This window comes from Ranitomeya variabilis, chromosome 6 (genome assembly GCF_051348905.1).
Source record: "Ranitomeya variabilis isolate aRanVar5 chromosome 6, aRanVar5.hap1, whole genome shotgun sequence".
Taxonomy (NCBI): domain Eukaryota; kingdom Metazoa; phylum Chordata; class Amphibia; order Anura; family Dendrobatidae; genus Ranitomeya; species Ranitomeya variabilis.
In genome coordinates, this window is record NC_135237.1 from 22,111,028 (window position 1) to 22,134,545 (window position 23,518).

The 23,518-nt window shown below is 42.3% G+C and overlaps 1 protein-coding gene across 5 annotated transcripts in view; it reads right to left on the reverse strand.

The window, feature by feature from the left end:
- NKTR (natural killer cell triggering receptor) overlaps positions 1 to 20,526 on the reverse strand; it is a 35,694-nt gene extending 15,168 nt beyond the window's left edge. For 2 of the 5 annotated variants that reach the window (XM_077268040.1, XM_077268039.1), the window contains exons 1-12: positions 20,391 to 20,526; positions 13,375 to 13,451; positions 10,624 to 10,698; positions 10,327 to 10,434; positions 9,759 to 9,803; positions 5,409 to 5,496; positions 5,136 to 5,165; positions 2,621 to 2,766; positions 2,024 to 2,237; positions 1,793 to 1,942; positions 1,592 to 1,682; positions 1,323 to 1,471 (exon numbers count right to left, since the gene is read on the reverse strand). In XM_077268040.1, the coding sequence (XP_077124155.1) occupies positions 1,323 to 1,471; positions 1,592 to 1,682; positions 1,793 to 1,942; positions 2,024 to 2,237; positions 2,621 to 2,766; positions 5,136 to 5,165; positions 5,409 to 5,496; positions 9,759 to 9,803; positions 10,327 to 10,434; positions 10,624 to 10,698; positions 13,375 to 13,432 (1,154 nt within the window). In that variant the 5' untranslated portion in view covers positions 13,433 to 13,451; positions 20,391 to 20,526. Of the gene's footprint in view, positions 1 to 1,322; positions 1,472 to 1,591; positions 1,683 to 1,792; positions 1,943 to 2,023; positions 2,238 to 2,620; positions 2,767 to 5,135; positions 5,166 to 5,408; positions 5,497 to 9,367; positions 9,396 to 9,758; positions 9,804 to 10,326; positions 10,435 to 10,514; positions 10,544 to 10,623; positions 10,699 to 13,374; positions 13,452 to 20,390 lie in introns of those variants that run through there. The other 3 variants (XM_077268041.1, XM_077268042.1, XM_077268043.1) reach the window with 3 other exon arrangements.
- Positions 20,527 to 23,518: the final 2,992 nt, after the last annotated feature.

The following is a 23,518-nucleotide window of genomic DNA, read 5'->3' on the forward strand; positions in this document are numbered from 1 at the left end:
CATCTCTGGACCAGATATCACCTCCCTACTAACCAGAATCCCTCAATGTCTGTCCACTATTTCATCCTTCTTCTCCGCTAGATTTCTGAAACTTAACATGGACAAAACAGAATTCATCATCTTTCCCCCCATCTCACGTGACCCCCCCAACGAACCTATCCATTACAGTAAATGGCTGCCCACTCTCCCCAGTCCCACAAGCTCGCTGCCTCGGGGTAATCCTTGACGCTGATCTCTCCTTCAAACCACATATCCAAGCCCTTTCCACTTCCTGCCGACTTCAACTCAAAAATATTGCACGAATCCGTTCATTCCTCAACCATGAATCTGCAAAAACCCTAGTCCATGCCCTCATCATCTCTCGCCTTGACTACTGCAACCTTCTGCTCTGTGGCCTCCCCTCAAACACTCTCGCACCCCTCCAATCTATTCTAAACTCTGCTGCCCGACTAATCCACCTGTCCCCCCGCTATTCTCCGGCCTCTCCCCTCTGTCAATCCCTTCACTGGCTCCCCATTGCCCAGAGACTCCAGTACAAAACCCTAACCATGACGTACAAAGCCATCCACAACCTGTCTCCTCCTTACATCTGCGACCTCATCTCCCGGTACTTTCCTACACGCAACCTCCGATCCTCACAAGATCTCCTTCTCTACTCCCCTCTTATCTCCTCTTCCCACAATCGCATACAAGATTTCTCTCGCGTATCACCCCTACTCTGGAACCCTCTACCACAACACATCAGACTCTCGCCCACCATCGAAACCTTCAAAAAGAATCTGAAGACCCACCTCTTCCGACAAGCCTACAACCTGCAGTAACCACCGATCGACCAAACCGCTGCATGACCAGCTCTACCCTCACCTACTGTATTCTCACCCATCCCTTGTAGATTGTGAGCCTTCGCGGGCAGGGTCCTCTCTCCTACTGTACCAGTTATGACTTGTATTGTTCAAGATTATTGTACTTGTTATTATGTATACCCCTCCTCACTTGTAAAGCGCCATGGAATAAATGGCGCTATAACAATAAATAATAATAATAATAATAATAATAATGTTAGAGGGGGCAATACACAGTATTAAGAAATGGGGTATGTGAACTTTTGATCAGGGTCATTTGGATGATTTGGGTTGTCATTATGATTTAAAATGAGAAAACACAGTAGTTTGACAATAAATGGCTTCACCCAACCACTACCCATGAGTGGAGGAAAAGTTTTGGTGTTATCATTCATATTCTTTGAAACAAAAAGGCCAAGAAAGCAAAAATTCTGACAGGGTATGTAAACTTTTGATCACAACTGTACATCCATCTCTTACTTGTCGCCTTTGCTCCACTTTTCCCCAGTTGGTGGCTTATATGACTTCAATCTTTGCATTTCTTCCTTCCAATGTGGAGGGGTCTCGCTGCTTTCCCTGTCGCCACTGGACTCTGATCGAGATCTGGACCGCGGAGGTGTATGATAGCGCTGGAAAGAGGCAGAGGAACATTAGGGTAAACAATACCTTACAGATAAGAAAAGTGGTCCCAAGAAAAAAAAAAAATATATATATTGCGGGCCTATTGCATTTAAAGACATAACACTTACTATTGTGCCTCGGCCACGGATCTTTCTACCAGACTTAGTAATGGAGCCTTTGTTCTGCTCATTCGTTTCTGGAATCGCAGGAGATGTTTTCCTAAAACAAATGTAAATAAAGTAAAAATTGAATAACCTCAGATTTAAAAAAGAAAAAAAAAAACACATATATATATAAGCGATATGTGACACTAGTAAGGGCTGCCTTACTGCTCAGGCTCAGGGTTGTTGATAGGAGCATCTTTTCTAAGCAGGAAGCGGTTCTCAGGGATCGGAGGGATCTCCTCGGGCCGCACCACAGGTTTATCCCTCTTTGCGCTGGAGTCTTTATCTTCCGTAGTGCTGTTTCTTTCATGAGAGCTGAAAAGGAGAAGATTATCCATGATCCCAACATCGGTCTAAGAAACCGGAAAGCTTCAAAAACGGAGCTTAAAAACGCACCTGTTGCGACCCTGCGGCTTCTCTTCCTTGGCGTCTCGCCGTCCCTCCTTGCGCCTTCTCTTTACGCGTTTCGCTCTGGTTTTCCTTTTCTGCTTCCGCTTCTTGCTTCTTTCCACTTCGGCTTCACTCTGTGAGGATGAAGACTCTGAGGAAGACGTCGACTTGGAACTTGAATATGATTTTGCAGACTCTGAGATCGGCGTCTTTATTTTTTCTGGGAAATATTAAGCAGATGATGAATTAACCACTTTAACTAACTTTGGAAAATGAATCTTTGTAAGATTGATTCTGTATTACACAGACATGGTTGACACCAGTGTTACATACAGGTGAGATCTGTACAATTCTTTCCTGAAATATATATCAGGATAATCCCCTGAAATACTCTGTACTGCTGTCTCAGACCACAAATGTCACAACTGGGCAGACCACTAATACCCATAGAACCAGCAAAATCACACCGGGTCTCAGTTGTGCAAAAATTAGTCACATTTTAGATTGCAATCCTTTCTCTCTCCAGCAGTGTAAAGCATGGAGGTTTCATTCTAGTGGCTACGTCTGTAGATGCTTTGTTCAGCGTCTGCGTGATCTACTCACCATCTTTGGTGGATTTAGATCCCAGGATACCGCAGTCTATGACTCTGACATCAGCATAGGGGCGGCTGGCCGCGTCCGTCTTCAGATTCTCAATTTGCTCAATTACTTCAAAACCAGAGATTACAAGTCCGAACACCACGTGAATGCTGAAAGAGAGGATAAAAAGGTGTAAGATACAAACACACGATGATCCGATACTAATGTCACAACACACAACAGTCAGAGAAAAAAGGAGAAAGTATCGGCGAGACAATCTATGAAGACATGCCGGCTTCTAGCATTTTCAGAAACCGGCATTTTCAGACCTGTTCTGTAATAAAGGGAGAAAGGAGAACTGCAGCTATCCGGATACGCAGGATCTTTTATTAAATTATTTATATCCCAAATAAAGAGAATGTAAGTCCGCTAGGGCAGGGTCCTCTCCCCTCTGTACCAGTCTGTCACTGCAAATTTCTTTACTGTAAACGATATCTATAACCCTGTATGTAACCCCTTCTCATGTACAGCACCATGGAATTAATGCTGCTATATAAATAAATAATAATAATAATAAAGAAATATAGTCAGGGTTGTTTTTTTTGTTAGTTAGCTCATTTTATCCACTTAATGAAAATGATTTTACACTTGAACAAAAACAGTTTGCCCCCTACATTCATCTAGATAATTATAAATGTAGCACTTTACTTATTTCATATTGAATGTTATTTTTTTTATATTACACAACATATGTAGAATATTATATATGTAGAATTTTTAAATCTATAATTTGTATTCAACATATATAAAATTTAATTCTACTTTTAAATAAAATTCTACACATTAAATTCCACATGCACACACATACATATACTATATACTATATACATACACATAAAAAGCAGCAGCAATGTATGTGTGCGCCTTTCTCAAGGTTGAGAAAAGCTCACACTTGGAGCCGAAACGTCGCCACTATGACCTGTTAAAAAGATTTTTTTTTTTCACCTTTACAAACTGGTGTGCTGCCTCCATTTTTTTCCCCAATATATACATGCACATTATTTACATAGATTTATTTCATGTAGAATTTTATTTTACATTTGTAGCATATTATTGATATAGATTTTTGTTTTGTCTACAATCTTTACATTTGCAGAAATGTATTACGGTATATATATTTATCCTTTTATCTATGTTAATTATGTAGATTATTTTATTTCATGTAGCATTTTGCATATGCAAATGTTATAAATGTATAATTTAAATTATGTAGAACTGTATTCTACAAGTATCGTATATTGAGTTTTATTTACTCAGTATTTTACTTTATATCTGCAGAAAATTATGATACATTTAGCATTTTCATTTATACCAATATTTTATAAGTATACTTTTATTTCAGTAGAACTATATTTTACATGTAGATGTAGTTTTATTTATATAACATTTTATTTATGTTGAGTATTTATATATGCAGAAATTATATATATTTATATTAACCTTATTTAATTTGTGTAGAATTTTATTTCATGTACAATTGTATTTACATAGATTTGTTTATTATATATATGAAGCATATGAGAGATTTTATTTCATGTATAATTATATTTCATATTTGTAGACATTACGTATACTTTTAGCATTTTGTCTATGTAGATTTTTTATGTAGAATTTTAGATTGTGAATTTGGATATTTTACATGCAGTATTTTATTTCTGTAAAACTTTTTTAGAGTTGATTATTTTATGAGTGTTTTTTTCTATGTACAATTTTACTTAATTTTTGTTTAAATATGTAGAAAAATCAAAGAAAAAAAAAAAAAGAATATAACCACTGTTCCCCACCTCTATTCCTGGGTGGTGGAAATGGGTCAGAGTATTGTTTTTAACATCAGTTTTGTGACATGATCTTAAATGTTATTACTGGGGGTTAAAGAAAAAGAATGCCCTGATACACAGTAACGAACATCGCAGATGTGTCAATGGGACAGGTTTTAAAGGGATACTCCCACCCTGTAAAGTGAGAGCAGATCATTAAGATATGATCAGTGGGGGTCCGACATCTGGCACCCGCACAGAGTATAACGGAACATAAGGGCGGTTTTACCCCGCTGTTACAGTGCGGTTTTCCTACACAGCCAGGGGGTTGGAATAACTTACAAAGGGTCACAGAGCTATATAGGTGCTGCGGACCCTCCATTCTCAGGATCAGTGGGGGGCCCAAAGGTCAGATCTCCATCCATCACAAAGTGATGGCATATAATAACGATATGTCTTCAATTTATCAGGTAGGAATAAACCCCTTTAAATAGGCAAGTCCCCCCTAGTGCCGATATATCCAGATATTGAAATCTGGATATAAAAATGTTTTAACTCACTGTCAGGCAGCAGAATTGTTGAAAATGGAGAGAAAATGTTGCAAAACTTTTCATTATACAATACAGTGAGATGATGAAGACCGGGTTTACAAATCAGGTCAATAATAACTAATAATAATAATGACCATATAACGAACAAAACAAAGACTGCAGTTCTCTTACCCATCGAGATGCGGTGCTGGTTTCGTCGTTCTGCTCAAACAATTAATGGAACGGGGGAAAAAAAATAAAAATGAAAACTGGTTAAGTGAATGTCTAATAATGGTGATTCACAAACGTTCAATGTTATCTTAAAAAGTACAAAAAAGGCTCAATAAATTGGAAAAATAAAAAGGAATAAAGCACATTGGGGTAATAATATTCCACGTTTGTCTTTATCCAGTGTGGGGCCATACGATCTGCACAACGCACACTAGGAGGGATGTGCGCACTTACATGAAGAACTGCGATCCGTTGGTATGCTTTCCTCGGTTTGCCATGGACAGAAGAAATGCACGGTCATGTTTGAGAATAAAGTTTTCGTCTGTGGTATAAAAAGAAAAAAAGAAGAAGGAAAAAATAAAAGAAAAATATTTAATGCATCTAATTTAAGACACAAAGAAAATTCCAACGTGGGTAGACGAGATCTGCAAGTGTCCATAAACGTGTGCCAAGAAGCCGAGAGCTGCGGTGGCGTGCACACATAAGCCGGGACCACCTCACTCATCATTACTGCAGCGAAGATGGCCCCCTGATAGCACCAGGAGAGACTACAGACCCCTCACTTACCCTACAGGAAGACAGCAGTACTGCCATTCTTCCCCAGCACACAACATAATCGACAGAACACCAAACTCGGAAGACACATAGGTACAGGCTACAGCGACCCCAAACAGCAAGGTCCGAGAAGGGGTTAATGATAGCTACCCTCATCTCAGGAAGGACACCCATGCTGCTGAATGTTCCACATGGTTAATGAATCTATTCAGTGACACCAAGACCCATGTACAAAAAACACAGAGTTACATCCTGTATTATACCCCAGAGCTGCACTCACTATTCTGCTGGTGCAGTCACTGTGTATATACATTACATTACTGATCCTGAGTTACATCCTGTATTATACTCCAGAGCTGCACTCACTATTCTGCTGGTGCAGTCACTGTGTACATACATTACTGATCCTGAGTTACCTCCTGTATTATATCCCAGAGCTGCGCTCACTATTCTGCTGGTGCGGTCACTGTGTACATACAGTACATTACTGATCCGGAGTTACCTCCTGTATTATATCCCAGAGCTGCGCTCACTATTCTGCTGGTGCGGTCACTGTGTACATACAGTACATTACTGATCCTGAGTTACATCCTGTATTATACCCCAGAGCTGCACTCACTATTCTGCTGGTGCAGTCACTGTGTACATACATTACATTACTGATCCTGAGTTACATCCTGTATTATACCCCAGAGCTGCACTCACTATTCTGCTGGTGCTGTCACTGTGCACATATATTACTGATCCTGAGTTACATCCTGTATTATACCCCAGAGCTGCACTCACTATTCTGCTGGTGCTGTCACTGTGCACATATATTACTGATCCTGAGTTACATCCTGTATTATACTCCAGAGCTGCACTCACTACTCTGCTGGTGGGATCTCTGTACAAGCAGAGTAGTGAGTGCAGCTCTGGAGTATAATATGGGCTGTAAAGTGAATTACTTTCTTACGTAGATTAATTATATACATAAACTGTAAAATATTATCGATCGTTGAAAACTGTCTTAAAATGATCAGATCACAATATCCTGCAGCTGAAAGCTAAAAGAATAAAGCTACAAGCCTGTAATTAAAGCACCGCTGCATTTCTGAACATCATTGACTCCTCTTTATTTTGTCCTGGTCGTTAGTTGCATTCCATCCTCTCACATCCAGAGCTGCATCGCACTTTGCTCTCGGACTCCGGGATCTTTCCTCTCCCAGCTTCCCATACACGCAGGATACTGGGCTCTGTAATGGTTACACTGGTGGCAACTACTCCCGTGCTACTGACTAAACAATGAAAAGTTGCCGATGCAGCTTTGGATGTGACTGGAGTATAACCAATGACGTGAACCCAATTCAGCATCTGCGATGTTGCTCATCATTACAGGAAGACTTTGCTAATGTTCAGACGTGGAGTTTTGCTTTAAGTGATCTACACAAAGAATTTACCCCAGAAACAAAAACAAACACGTCCATTATAGAAATCACAATATCTGCAAACAGAACAGAAGAAAGGTCTGAGGATCGGCCGCAGGCGGAGGACTTACCTGTCTGAGAACACTGTTTAAAGGAAACAAAGAGAAAGCCTTCAGTGGATACAGACCGCGCCACATGGCTACAGCAGAGTACAGACTAACCCTCCGAGAGCGCACACGGGGCCCATCCTCGTATAAAGAAGAGCTCCGCAACCCAGGGCTGCACGCCCGCCTGTATTGTATCTCTGCTTACTGTCAGTGAACGGAAACGCCGGATTATAACCAGACACTGAATCCTTATAAATCAGATACTTCTCGCAGCTGAGGGTTTCTTATCATTTTCAGTCCAGTATACATAGGGCTCCGCTGAACCGACGGCAGAGTATATCAGCAGACCATGGTGTATGGTCCCAAAGCGTATATCACATAGAATACCTTTACTATATGCTAGCCGTCCTTCGGAGGTAGATCCTCCCCTCCAAACACCTCATAATGTGAACAGAGTCCAAGGTTCACACTTGTGTTCAGCGCAAATGTTAGCATTTTTAGTGGAAAAAAAATGGAGCCCTAGAGCTACATTGATATTTTGGGGGGAGGGATAAAATGACAGCCAACCGACTGCATTAAAGTTAATCAGGTCCATCCGGCGCTGGTTGTTTTAGGCGGGCATCTGAAAAATTGCCCAAGTTTTATGCAGAAAGCTTGGATGATTTTTTTTTTTTAAATATTCATTATATTTTCATCTGCGTGTCCGTTTTTCATATCTGTGTGTGATTTGCTTTCATACCGCTACATTAAAATATGGAGATAATCACACACAGTTTCCTGGGTTTATAATAGAAATATATCCGGAAATATCGAACACGTCGGATTTATACGCTCATCTGCATGAGCACATAGTCTTAGGACGGAGCCATTTCTGGCAGGAGTTCCTATAAAACCAAACAAAAAAACGAAACGCCTAACGCAAGTGTGATCCAAGACGTCCGTGCACTGATACACAGTGACAATGACGATTTGATTTCTAACATTGCCCGGATTGGAAATTATTGTGAAAAACCTTCGCTATGAGAGGTATTAAAAGAAGGGATTATCTCTCCATAACAACCCCTGTAAGGCTATGTGCACACCTTGCGAATTTGGTGCAGAAAATTTCTGCACCCGTGTCGAGTTTTTTTTTTTTTTAACATACTTTTTGGTGCAGATTTTCCCCACTCATTAGTATGGGTGAAACCTTAAGCAAAAACACTGAAATAATTGACATTCTGCAGAATTAAATCTGAAAGTCAAAAATAAGCAACTTTAGTATTCTCATCACTTTTCTGGGATCAGGAAACCCTTCAGGCTTCGTGACAAATTGTGTAGGAAAAAAAAAATGTGACAAATCTGCAACGTGTGCACAGGCCCTAAATATCTGACAGAGATAGGACCTGCATCTGTCTCCAGAACAGGAGGGGTACTCCCCCAATTCCCTGTTCTCGCTGGCATCAGAACACCAGTGATTGGAGAGGTGGTCACACATTTCGTCTCTCTCCACTCATTGTTATGGATACTCTCTATTCAGAACGCTCATAGTAATGAATGGAGAGAGACAGCACCTGTGTGAAGACCTCTGCAGGAGTTTGGAGATAGGTGCGTGTTCCCAGACATGAGACAAACCCATTGAGTCTGTACAAGTTTTCAGCTTTGCTTCCATTCACTGACTTGCAGTAGAGGTCCTACACGTAAAGAACGGAAACAGAATATATATCATGAAGTAGCAGAGCTTTCCGTTATACTAGGATGACACTATTATTAAGGTCAGGCTGGACAAGCCCTTCAGGGTTTAATCTAGTGAAACCCTACGGACATGCACCCTGCAAAACGCAAATTCCAAGGAAATCATCGTCTACTTCCAGTCCTATGCCTAGAGCAACATAGAGGGGCCGCACTGTTGGGGGCACTCCTTGGCTCCTCTATGGGAGCTGAGATGACAAAGTGACAGTGAAACAAGTTCTGACAATAACAGCGATGGACAAAATCACGGGAAAAGAGATTTATGCTCAAATCCTCCGTTTTGTTTTTTTTTACAGAAATTTGAAAAAAATGATGAAGAAGAGTCCATTGGCTGCGGGGAGGAGGGTGCAGGGGAAGAGTGAATTTATCGAGTTTACTGAGCTTGCATTTTTCTTACCTTAGGATTTTGCAATAGATCACATTCTCTATAAATAAAAGAATATGTTGACAGTTTTAGGCAGGAAGATAGGAGTTGTCATTGAAAAAAGTTGCCTAACCTCCATGCTGAGAATGACACTGAATATATAAAACACAGTCAGAAAATCCCTGTCTACAGATAAGCAGCTAGGAAAAAAAAACAACATAAAAAACCCTCAATATACTCCGGTCCAGAAGATTCATGCACATGGAAGGATCATGCAAACATTAGAGACATGCAGGAAAATCTAACGATGGATCTTATCAAACATTTTTTTTCTAACCATTTTAATATGCAGGGTGGAAATAATGGAAAAACAAAAACAAATACAAGAGCATAAAAAAACAGGGAAACGTGACTGCGACCTTACCTTTAAAATAGCCGCCAAAAACAGACTCCCCGCCTTTTCCATTACCTGTAATAAAAAACAATGCAGCTATTGGTACAAAAACCTTTATCGTTACCAAAACAGCTGCAAAATTTTGCACCAAATAATCTTACAATTTGTAAGACTCAGGGCTCCAATTTTCTGACACAAAGCTCCAAATCCAATATATTTAAATGATTAAATACAACCTGCCTGCAGCCACCACTAGGGGGAGCTCAGTGCAGACAGTGTTATCATTGAGCTCAATGTATAAACTGTATATAGTAAGTTCCTGAGCTCCCTCTAGTGGTGACGGCAATAAATGATGCCATTTCAAAGCACAACTCATCCCGCAAAAATCTAGCCCTCATACAGCTATGGGGACGGAAAAATAAAAAAAATATGGCTCTTGGAAGAAGGGGAGGGGCAAAGGCACAAACGAAAAAAAAAGAAAGAAAATCGCCAGGGGGTGAAGGGGTTAAACGTAACAGGGTGAGAAGTAAACGGGGTTTGGTGCAATGCTCTCCGGACCACCACATGCCGTTCTGTAGATGTCACACTACATCCTCACCTTCACTGAAGTCACCACCTTGGATCATGAAGCTTTTCACCACTCGATGGAACGTGGAACCCTTATAACATAACTTTTTCTTTGTAACTTTCCCAATTCCTTTTTCCCCTAGAAGAAGAGAGAAAAAAATCCTCATCAACAGTCCCAATTCCTCGGATTGTGCACAGAATGCTGCGTTTATTACATACGTACGGATCTTGGCTTCTAATTTCAAAATCTGAGGGAAAAGAATAATAATAAAAAAAAAAAAAATCTGCTCAGTTGCAAAGATCAACTGTGAGAAACAGTGGGACCTACCTGTACATAGACACAGGAAGTTCCTGCAAGTTTTGGGGCAGACATCAGAGAAAAGCTGAAATACAATTTGGCCAACTGTGGAGAAAAAGAAAATAAGTTTTAAAATTTTAGCTTTAGTCTCCTGTCCTTTGCTTCTCTCGTGCTTTACACTTCAGCTCTGCTCCATTAGGGTAAAACTAGGATCAGCGACTTCAGCTCTATAAGTGTATGGCAATCTATGATAGAATGAAATACAGCTCCTGTCCTGGCAGAAGCGCATCTTGATCCCCCATGCTTTACACTGCCCTTACGGTCTCTGGGTCACTATATAAAAAAAAAAAAAATTCAGTTATTTTACTAGTCTCTGGTTACTGAAATAAAGCAGAGGCAGAATCCCCATGAAGTCTACACGACCAATGTGGGAGTCAGAATCGCTCAGGTCTTGATAGTGTAATCCCGCAGTCAAAACCGATAAAAAAAATAAAATAAAAAAAATATATATACATAGCATGCACCCCAAAAATGGTACAGTTAAAATTCACAACTCGACAGGCAAAAAAAAACAACAACAAAAAAAACAAAACACAAGCGCTCACATCGCTGAGAAAATAAAAAGTTACAAGTCTCAGAAAATTTAAAAGATTCACATACAAAGAAAGTACATTAAAAAAAATGATTATATATATATATATATATATATATATATATATATATATATATATTTTACACATATATACATACACAGACATGCACACACCAAAAAATATAAATAAATAATATTACAAAAAAATCCAATTAACCCTATGATGCATAACCCTGGCCATTACTAAACTTAATATTTTGCATCTCTCAGTATTCCTCAGGTATGTAGGTTTTGGCAATTTCCAGTTGTTTATGTAGTTTTATCTGACAGGCATTTTTTCTAAATAAAAAAATGCTTTTTTGCAAAACCACATCTTTCCATGACACAGGCTTTTTAGGCCCGTATTATGTTTATCATATACCAGTTTTTGTGTCTTTTTTTGTCTTTGAGAGGCCCGTGTTATGTGAAAGCGCAAATACTGTAAGACGCAGCTTAAAATTTGCAGTAAAAAAAAACACATCAAAAATGCAACGTGTGTGAACATAACATTAGGCTATGTTCACTCGTTACTAGTGTTGAGCATTCCGATACCGCAAGTATCGGGTATCGGCCGATATTTGCTGTATCGGAATTCCGTTACCGAGTTCCGATATTTTTGTGATATCAGAAATCGGAATCGGAAGTTCCCAGTGTATTGTTCCCAGGGTCTGGAGGAGAGGAGACTCTCCTTCAGGCCCTGGGATCCATATTCATGTAAAAAATAAAATAAAAAATATGGATATACTCACCCCTCCAGCGGCCCCTGGACCTTACCGATGTAACCGGCAGCCTCCGTTCCTAAAAATGAGGAGTTTAGGACCTGCGATGACGTCGCGGCTTGTGATTGGTCGTGTGACCACTCATGTGACCGCTCACGCGACCAATCACAAGCCGAGACGTCATCGAAGGTCCTAAACTCCTCATTCTTAGGAACGGAGGCTGCCGGTTACATCGGTAAGGTCCAGGGGCCGCCGGAGGGGTGAGTATATCCATATTTTTTATTTTAATTCTTTATTTTTTACATGAATATGGATCCCAGGGCCTGAAGGAGAGTTTCCTCTCCTTCAGACCCTGGGAACCATCCAGGATAGCTTCCGATACTTGTGTCCCATTGACTTGTATTGGTATCGGGTATCGTTATCGGCGATATCCGATATTTTTCGGATATCGGCCGATACTATCCGATACCGATACTTTCAAGTATCGGAAGGTATCGCTCAACACTACTCGTTACAGTTTTGCTACTTTTTATGCAAAATTTTTATTATGTGTTTTACAGTATCAGCAAAAGCTACGAGATTTCAGAAATCATGATGAAATCTCGCACTGGCTTTTTTTCCTACCTGATTTGGAAAACTGCTGCATTTATACAAACTGCAGCATGTCACTTCTTGCAGCGTTTTTGCAGCACTTTTTCACACATAGAAAGTAATAAGTGCAAAAACGCAGGTATCAGGTTTTGCTGCATTTTTGGTGCAAGAACCTCAAGGAAGTTGCATCATGATTTTTGGGAGTGCTCACTAAACAAGAGACAACAAAAAATGCGGCAAATACACAGCAAAACCTGCTTTTTGTTAGCAGCTTCTTTACTGCCAAGAGAGCAGGTTTTGCCTGTGGGAAAAAAAAAAAGCAGCAAAAACGCAACATGTGAATACAGCCTTACAGGAGAAATGATGATGTCTGTAAAGCACTCTGGAACATGATGGCGATACATAGGCAGAGAATAATAAGTAAATAAAAATTAACAACCCTAATAATCTACCCATAAAATACAGGGTGAGACCCTCAACTATGACACCTCAAACACCAAGCTAATAAAGGTATAAGATGGCACAATAGCAAAGCAGTAACAAAAAAGTAAAAAAAATAACATTAATAAATGATAAATGCAGCACAATAAATAAAGATTAAAACCCAACAATGCTCATCTCCATATACCAAAAATAATGGTTTCATGCAGCGGTGACCAACCTGTGGATCTGCAGCTGTTGCAAAACTACAACTCCCAGCTATATCTGCCATATGTCTGGGGGTTGTAGTTTGATAACAGCTGGAAAGTCATATATAGGAAATCACAAAAGTCTAAAGGCAAAAAGAAAAACAGCAGAGGTCTGCACTTTCCACAATCACAACTAGCAGCTCGTACTTACTGGGCTCCCTGTTAATTTCCACATTGAAGAAGCACTGGGGACGCGCCTTCTCCGCCATCCTACAGCTCAGACACGACCTTCATAGAAGAAGAAAGGAGATGATCAAGTCCCCGCGCTGTAAAGAGCAGAACGTTCTCCTGCAGTCACCCCACAATACAGCAGGCACTGTCCTATATAAGAGAGACCAGACTCCTCCTCCCCCAGGTACCAGGAGTCATCTCACAGGTAAGAGCTCAGCATTCAGCTACCAGGACACACACAGACTTACGTGCACACAATACCTATTTCAGGCAGATTCTATGTGGAAACCACCTGACAAAGCGCAGCGACACCGCTGCAAAAAAATGAAGATCGTGCACAGCAATTGTGCGCATGTTACGTCTAGTGCTCCTTCGTTTAACTGGTTCCAGGTTTGGAAACCGTGAAGTGGTGAAAAGAAGTAACGCGTTCATCCTATGGGCGGCTTCTGATAAGAAAGCAATCACTAGTTTAAATTACAGTAAAAAAAACGACGCAGAAACGAAGGCAAAACTGGCAGCGAAGCGGCTTCTGGAAAAAGAATGATGGCTTTTTTCTGATGTGGTTCCGCCAGTGTCTTAAAGAGCCGTGTGCATATAGCCTTTAAGGGACTGGCTGATCCTTCACATATAAAGTTTCATCGTTGTGCATTGAAAAGTTTTACAACTTAATATTAAATTTTGGTTTTCAAATCCCCTCCACTTTCAAGATCTTTACTTGCTCAAGGTGATATGTGAGGCTGAAAACCACCTGGACATCTCAGTGTGTCACAGTCTTAAAAATTCTTTGTATCTAAACAACCTGGACACCAGAATGATACATTGTAACACAAAACAAGAGGGAGACGTGTTTAATGTGAATTGTAACAACTGTTGCAAACTCTCAGCTGTGAGAAATCAGGACAGGTTTTCATATGTGCACATGTATTCTTGGCCACTGCGGATTTTTCCGCAGCAGATTTGATAAATCTGCAGGGCAAAAATGCTGTGTTTTTGCTGCGGATTTATTGCGGTTTTCACTGCGGTTTAACAACTGCGGTTTTCCATAGGGGCAGCTGTAAGGGTATGTGCACACGTTGCGGATTCTCTGCGGATCCGCAGCGTTTTTTGCAGTGCAGAAACGCTGCAGATCCGCAATTGATTTACAGTACAATGTAAATCAATGAGAAAAAAAAAATGCTGTGCACACTTTGCGGAAAATCCGCTGCGGTTTAAAAGAAATAGCATGTCAATTATTTTTTGTGAATCTGCAGCGTTTTTATACCCATTCCATTATAGAAAACCGCAGGGGTAAAAAACGCAGCAAATCCGCAAGAAAACCGCAGCAAAAACGCACAAAAAAACGCTGCGGAACCGCACAAAAAAACGCAGGTGCGTTTTCTGCCAGGAGAGACAGAATCCGCACCAGAAATTTCTAAGCCGAATCTGCAACGTGTGCACATAGCCTAAGGGTATGTGCACACGATGCAGATTTAGTGCAGAATTGGTGCAGAACTGCACTGTGATTTACAGTACAATGTAAATCAATGTGAAAAAAAAAGCTGTGCACATGGTGCAGAAATATCTGCGCAGAAATGCTGCAGATTTCAAAGAAGTGCATGTCGCTTCTTTTGTGCAGTTCTGCAGCATTTCTGCACCCCTCCATGATAAAAATCTGCACTGGTAAAATCTGCACAGAAACTGCATCAAATCTGCACCTGCGTTTTCTGCCAATAGATGCAGATTTAGTGCAGAAAATTCTGCACCACATTTCCTACGTGTGCACATAGCCTAAAACCGCTGTGGAATCTGCAGAAAGAAGTGACATGCTGCAGAATGTAAACCGCTGCGTTTTTTCCGCAGCATGTGCACAGCGTTTTTGGTTTCCCATAGGTTTACATTGAACTGTAAACTCATGGGAAACTGCTGCGGACCTGCAGCTGCAGAAACGCTGCGGATCCGCAGCAAAATCCGCATCGTGTGCACATACCCTAAGGGTATGTGCACACGTTGCAGATTCTCTGCGGATCCGCAGCGTTATTTCCGGTACAGAAACGCTGCAGATCCGCAATTGATTTACAGTACAATGTAAATCAATGACAAAAAAAGCTGGGTACGCCCCTTTGGAGGGGGGGGGGGGGGGGGCCATGAACCGTGCTGACATTCCCTTTAATAAGAGGGGAAGGCATAAAGTCTTGGATAAATACCCCCCAGAGGAAATACAGTAAAAAAGTGTCAGAACTTTTGCATGTCTTCTCTGATGGGGAATAGTTGGTGGTTTGCTCTCTTGTTCCCTCCGGGTCTTCTGGACCAGATCCCAGGAAGTTTTCAGCCGCCCTCGGGGTCAGGTATATTAACAGTTTCAGGACAGGAGATTTCTGGAACAAGCCATGTATTGGGCTCCACAGAGACTGCACGGTGTGAGAATGAGGGTGATGATGAGGAAGGAAGCCCTCGTCTCGTCTTACAGGAGTCAGCGGAGCGCAGGGATAGAACACCCAAAACACAACCGCAGATAGGACCACCCAAATATCAGATAAGGACGGTACATACAGGGTCAGCAGCCGAGACCCATAATGTAACAGAACAGAAAACCATCTACACAAGACACAGAGCAAACAGCAGCCTGACCAGAGACTATATGTAATGTACAGTGTATACGGGGGACACGTGAGGTGTATATATAATGTACAGTGTATACGGGGACACGTGAGGTGTATATATAATGTACAGTGTATACGGGGGACACGTGAGGTGTATATATAATGTACAGTGTATACGGGGACACGTGAGGTGTATATATGATGTACAGTGTATACGGGGACACGTGAGGTGTATATATAATGTACAGTGTATACGGGGACACGTGAGGTGTATATATGATGTACAGTGTATACGGGGACACGTGAGGTGTATATATAATGTACAGTGTATACGGGGGACACGTGAGGTGTATATATAATGTACAGTGTATACGGGGACACGTGAGGTGTATATATGATGTACAGTGTATACGGGGACACGTGAGGTGTATATATAATGTACAGTGTATACGGGGACACGTGAGGTGTATATATAATGTACAGTGTATACGGGGGACACGTGAGGTGTATATATAATGTACAGTGTATACGGGGACACGTGAGGTGTATATATAATGTACAGTGTATACGGGGGACACGTGAGGTGTATATATAATGTACAGTGTATACGGGGGACACGTGAGGTGTATATATAATGTACAGTGTATACGGGGGACACGTGAGGTGTATATATAATGTACAGTGTATACGGGGACACGTGAGGTGTATATATAATGTACAGTGTATACGGGGACACGTGAGGTGTATATATAATGTACAGTGTATACGGGGGACACGTGAGGTGTATATATAATGTACAGTGTATACGGGGGACACGTGAGGTGTATATATAATGTACAGTGTATACGGGGGACACGTGAGGTGTATATATAATGTACAGTGTATACGGGGGACACGTGAGGTGTATATATAATGTACAGTGTATACGGGGACACGTGAGGTGTATATATAATGTACAGTGTATACGGGGACACGTGAGGTGTATATATAATGTACAGTGTATACGGGGACACGTGAGGTGTATATATAATGTACAGTGTATACGGGGGACACGTGAGGTGTATATATAATGTACAGTGTATACGGGGGACACGTGAGGTGTATATATAATGTACAGTGTATACGGGGACACGTGAGGTGTATATATAATGTACAGTGTATACGGGGACACGTGAGGTGTATATATAATGTACAGTGTATACGGGGGACACGTGAGGTGTATATATAATGTACAGTGTATACGGGGGACACGTGAGGTGTATATATAATGTACAGTGTATACGGGGACACGTGAGGTGTATATATAATGTACAGTGTATACGGGGGACACGTGAGGTGTATATATAATGTACAGTGTATACGGGGGACACGTGAGGTGTATATATAATGTACAGTGTATACGGGGGACACGTGAGGTGTATATATAATGTACAGTGTATACGGGGACACGTGAGGTGTATATATAATGTACAGTGTATACGGGGACACGTGAGGTGTATATATAATGTACAGTGTATACGGGGACACGTGAGGTGTATATATAATGTACAGTGTATACGGGGACACGTGAGGTGTATATATAATGTACAGTGTATACGGGGACACGTGAGGTGTATATATAATGTACAGTGTATACGGGGGCACGTGAGGTGTATATATAATGTACAGTGTATACGGGGACACGTGAGGTATATATATAATGTACAGTGTATACGGGGACACGTGAGGTGTATATATAATGTACAGTGTATACGGGGACACGTGAGGTGTATATATAATATACAGTATATCCGGGGACACGTGAGGTGTATATATAATGTACAGTGTATATGGGGGACACGCGAGGTGTATATATAATGTACAGTGTATACGGGGACACGTGAGGTGTATATATAATGTACAGTGTATACGGGGACACGTGAGGTGTATATATAATGTACAGTGTATACGGGGACACGTGAGGTGTATATATAATGTACAGTGTATACGGGGGACACGTGAGGTGTATATATAATGTACAGTGTATACGGGGACACGTGAGGTGTATATATAATGTACAGTGTATACGGGGACACGTGAGGTGTATATATAATGTACAGTGTATACGGGGACACGTGAGGTGTATATATAATGTACAGTGTATACGGGGACACGTGAGGTGTATATATAATGTACAGTGTATACGGGGACACGTGAGGTGTATATATAATGTACAGTGTATACGGGGACACGTGAGGTGTATATGTAATGTACAGTGTATAAGGGGGACACGTGAGGTGTATATATAATGTACAGTGTATAGGGGGACACGTGAGGTGTATATATAATGTACAGTGTATACGGGGACACGTGAGGTGTATATATGATGTACAGTGTATACGGGGACACGTGAGGTGTATATATGATGTACAGTGTATACGGGGACACGTGAGGTGTATATATAATGTACAGTGTATACGGGGACACGTGAGGTGTATATATAATGTACAGTGTATACGGGGACACGTGAGGTGTATATATAATGTACAGTGTATACGGGGGACACGTGAGGTATATATAATATACAGTGTATACGGGGGACACGTGAGGTGTATATATAATGTACAGTGTATACGGGGGACACGCGAGGTGTATATATAATGTACAGTGTATACGGGGACACGTGAGGTGTATATATAATGTACAGTGTATACAGGGACACGTGAGGTGTATATATAATGTACAGTGTATACGGGGACACGTGAGGTGTATATATCATGTACAGTGTATACGGGGACACGTGAGGTGTATATATAATGTACAGTGTATACAGGGACACGTGAGGTGTATATATAATGTACAGTGTATACGGGGGACACGCGAGGTGTATATATAATGTACAGTGTATACGGGGGACACGTGAGGTGTATATATAATATAGTGTATACGGGGACACGTGAGGTGTATATATAATGTACAGTGTATACGGGGACACGTGAGGTGTATATATAATGTACAGTGTATACAGGGACACGTGAGGTGTATATATAATGTACAGTGTATACGGGGGACACGCGAGGTGTATATATAATGTACAGTGTATACGGGGACACGCGAGGTGTATATATAATGTACAGTGTATACGGGGGACACGCGAGGTGTATATGTAATGTACAGTGTATACGGGGACACGTGAGGTGTATATATAATGTACAGTGTATACGGGGACACGTGAGGTGTATATGTAATGTACAGTGTATAAGGGGGACACGTGAGGTGTATATATAATGTACAGTGTATACGGGGACACGTGAGGTGTATATATAATGTACAGTGTATACGGGGACACGTGAGGTGTATATATAATGTACAGTGTATACGGGGACACGCGAGGTGTATATATAATGTACAGTGTATACGGGGACACGTGAGGTGTATATATAATGTACAGTGTATACGGGGACACGTGAGGTGTATATATAATGTACAGTGTATACGGGGACACGTGAGGTGTATATGTAATGTACAGTGTATAAGGGGGACACGTGAGGTGTATATATAATGTACAGTGTATACGGGGACACGTGAGGTGTATATATAATGTACAGTGTATACGGGGACACGTGAGGTGTATATATAATGTACAGTGTATACGGGGACACGTGAGGTGTATATGTAATGTACAGTGTATAAGGGGGACACGTGAGGTGTATATATAATGTACAGTGTATACGGGGACACGTGAGGTGTATATATAATGTACAGTGTATACGGGGACACGTGAGGTGTATATATAATGTACAGTGTATACGGGGACACGCGAGGTGTATATATAATGTACAGTGTATACGGGGACACGTGAGGTGTATATATAATGTACAGTGTATACGGGGACACGTGAGGTGTATATATAATGTACAGTGTATACGGGGACACGCGAGGTGTATATATAATGTACAGTGTATACGGGGACACGCGAGGTGTATATATAATGTACAGTGTATACGGGGACACGTGAGGTGTATATATAATGTACAGTGTATACAGGGACACGTGAGGTGTATATATAATGTACAGTGTATACGGGGGACACGCGAGGTGTATATATAATGTACAGTGTATACGGGGACACGTGAGGTGTATATATAATGTACAGTGTATACAGGGACACGTGAGGTGTATATATAATGTACAGTGTATACGGGGGACACGCGAGGTGTATATATAATGTACAGTGTATACGGGGACACGTGAGGTGTATATATAATGTACAGTGTATACGGGGGACACGTGAGGTGTATATATACCCTATATAGGGGTACAGACTGCATATGCGGCGGCTGTGACGGTACACAGGAGATTTCCCGCCCGTACAGAGATATGCGGACGTATCCCGTACGTCACAGCTGTAGACAGTATGTCGGCCCCGTGCACTGACCCCTCAGCGTCTCATCCGCCGTCCGCTCTTCCTTTCCGCCGTCCTCCGATCTCCGCACAGGGGTCCTCAGCCGCGCTGATTGCTGGGAGTGCCGTCGTCAGCAGGGCTGGCCATTGTGATCGCCTGTCTGCAGTTTCCCACTGTCTCTATGGTGACGTGTCAGTGCTGCGTTTATGGAGATGGGGAACTACATCTCCCAGGAGGAATTAGCCCATAATATTGTGATATCTGGCCAAATTGTGGGACGGTTTTCTCTATAATGGCTTTTTCTATCTCCATACTTCTGGAGGTGAAGTCACCGGAAAATCAGAGCCGCCATATGTTTAATGATTGTTGTGATGACGGTTCTGATTCTTGGGGGTGACGGTTCTGATTCTTGGGGGGTGACGGTTCTGATTCTTGGGGGTGATGGTTCTGATTCTTGGGGGTGATGGTTCTGATTCTTGGGGGTGATGGTTCTGATTCTTGGGGGATGATGGTTCTGATTCTTGGGGGTGACGGTTCTGATTCTTGGGGGTGATGGTTCTGATTCTTGGGGGTGATGGTTCTGATTCTTGGGGGTGACGGTTCTGATTCTTGGGGGATGATGGTTCTGATTCTTGGGGGTGACGGTTCTGATTCTTGGGGGTGACGGTTCTGATTCTTGGGGGTGACGGTTCTGATTCTTGGGGGATGATGGTTCTGATTCTTGGGGGATGATGGTTCTGATTCTTGGGGGTGATGGTTCTGATTCTTGGGGGATGATGGTTCTGATTCTTGGGGGTGATGGTTCTGATTCTTGGGGGTGACGGTTCTGATTCTTGGGGGATGATGGTTCTGATTCTTGGGGGATGATGGTTCTGATTCTTGGGGGTGATGGTTCTGATTCTTGGGGGATGATGGTTCTGATTCTTGGGGGTGACGGTTCTGATTCTTGGGGGTGACGGTTCTGATTCTTGGGGGATGATGGTTCTGATTCTTGGGGGTGATGGTTCTGATTCTTGGGGGTGATGGTTCTGATTCTTGGGGGTGACGGTTCTGATTCTTGGGGGATGATGGTTCTGATTCTTGGGGGTGATGGTTCTGATTCTTGGGGGTGATGGTTCTGATTCTTGGGGGTGACGGTTCTGATTCTTGGGGGATGATGGTTCTGATTCTTGGGGGATGATGGTTCTGATTCTTGGGGGTGATGGTTCTGATTCTTGGGGGATGATGGTTCTGATTCTTGGGGGATGATGGTTCTGATTCTTGGGGGTGATGGTTCTGATTCTTGGGGGGTGATGGTTCTGATTCTTGGGGGTGATGGTTCTGATTCTTGGGGGAGATGGTTCTGATTCTTGGGGGTGATGGTTCTGATTCTGGGGGGGTGATGGTTCTGATTCTGGGGGGGTGATGGTTCTGATTCTTGGGGGTGATGGTTCTGATTCTTGGGGGTGATGGTTCTGATTCTTGGGGGGTGTGTTATGACCCCAATGGCGAGGGTCTCAGAGGAACGTGGAAGTCTGCAGAATACAAAAATCCAGCTCATAGGGCAGTGGTAGCTGGGTTGACCATATATCTACTCCTAACGCCAACACTAGAAGTAGCCGGGGATCATTCCTACGTTGATTCTAGATGACACGCTCCAGCCGGAGAATCTAGCTACCCCTAGTAGAGGAAAACAAAAGACCTTTCTTGCCTCCAGAGAAGGGGACCCCAAAGCTGGATAGAAGCCCCCCACAAATAATAACGGTGAGGTAAGAGGAAATGACAAACACAGAAATGAACCAGGTTTAGCACAGAGAGGCCCGCTTACTGATAGCAGAATAAAGAAAGGTAACTTATATGGTCAACAAAAACCCTATCAAAATCCACACTGGAAATTCAAGAACCCCCGAACCGTCTAACGGCCCGGGGGGAGAACACCAGCCCCCTAGAGCTTCCAGCAAAGGTCAGGATATATATTTGGAACAAGCTGGACAAAAATACAAAACCAAAACAAAATAGCAAAAAGCAAAAAGCAGACTTAGCTGATATAACTGGAACCAGGATCAGTAGACAAGAGCACAGCAGACTAGCTCTGATAACTACGTTGCCAGGCATTGAACTGAAGGTCCAGGGAGCTTAAACAGCAACACCCTTAACTAACGACCCAGGTGCGGATAAAAGGAATGACAGAAAAACCAGAGTCAAAAAACTAGTAACCACTAGAGGGAGCAAAAAGTAAATTCACAACAGTACCCCCCCCTTAGTGAGGGGTCACCGAACCCTCACCACGACCACCAGGGCGATCAGGATGAGCGGCATGAAAGGCACGAACTAAATCGGCCGCATGAACATCAGAGGCGACCACCCAGGAATTATCCTCCTGACCATAGCCCTTCCACTTGACCAGGTACTGAAGCCTCCGCCTGGAGAGGCGAGAATCCAAGATCTTCTCCACCACGTACTCCAACTCGCCCTCAACCAACACCGGAGCAGGAGGCTCAGCAGAAGGAACTATAGGCACAATGTACCGCCGCAACAAGGACCTATGAAATACATTGTGAATAGCAAACGACACAGGAAGATCCAGACGAAAAGATACAGGATTAAGGATTTCCAATATCTTGTAAGGCCCAATAAAACGAGGTTTAAATTTGGGAGAGGAAACCTTCATAGGAACAAAGCGGGAAGAAAGCCATACCAAATCCCCAACGCGTAGTCGGGGACCCACACCGCGGCGGCGGTTGGCAAAGCGCTGAGCCCTCTCCTGTGACAACTTCAAGTTGTCCACCACATGATTCCAGATCCGCTGCAACCTATCCACCACAGAATCCACCCCAGGACAGTCAGAAGGCTCCACATGACCCGAAGAAAAGCGAGGATGGAAACCAGAGTTGCAGAAAAAAGGCGAAACCAAGGTGGCGGAACTAGCCCGATTATTAAGGGCAAACTCAGCCAACGGCAAGAATGTCACCCAATCGTCCTGATCAGCAGAGACAAAACACCTCAAATAAGCCTCCAAAGTCTGATTGGTTCGCTCCGTCTGTCCATTAGTCTGAGGATGGAAAGCAGACGAAAATGACAAATCAATGCCCATCCTACTACAAAAGGATCGCCAGAATCTGGAAACGAACTGGGATCCTCTGTCTGACACAATATTCTCAGGGATGCCGTGCAAACGAACC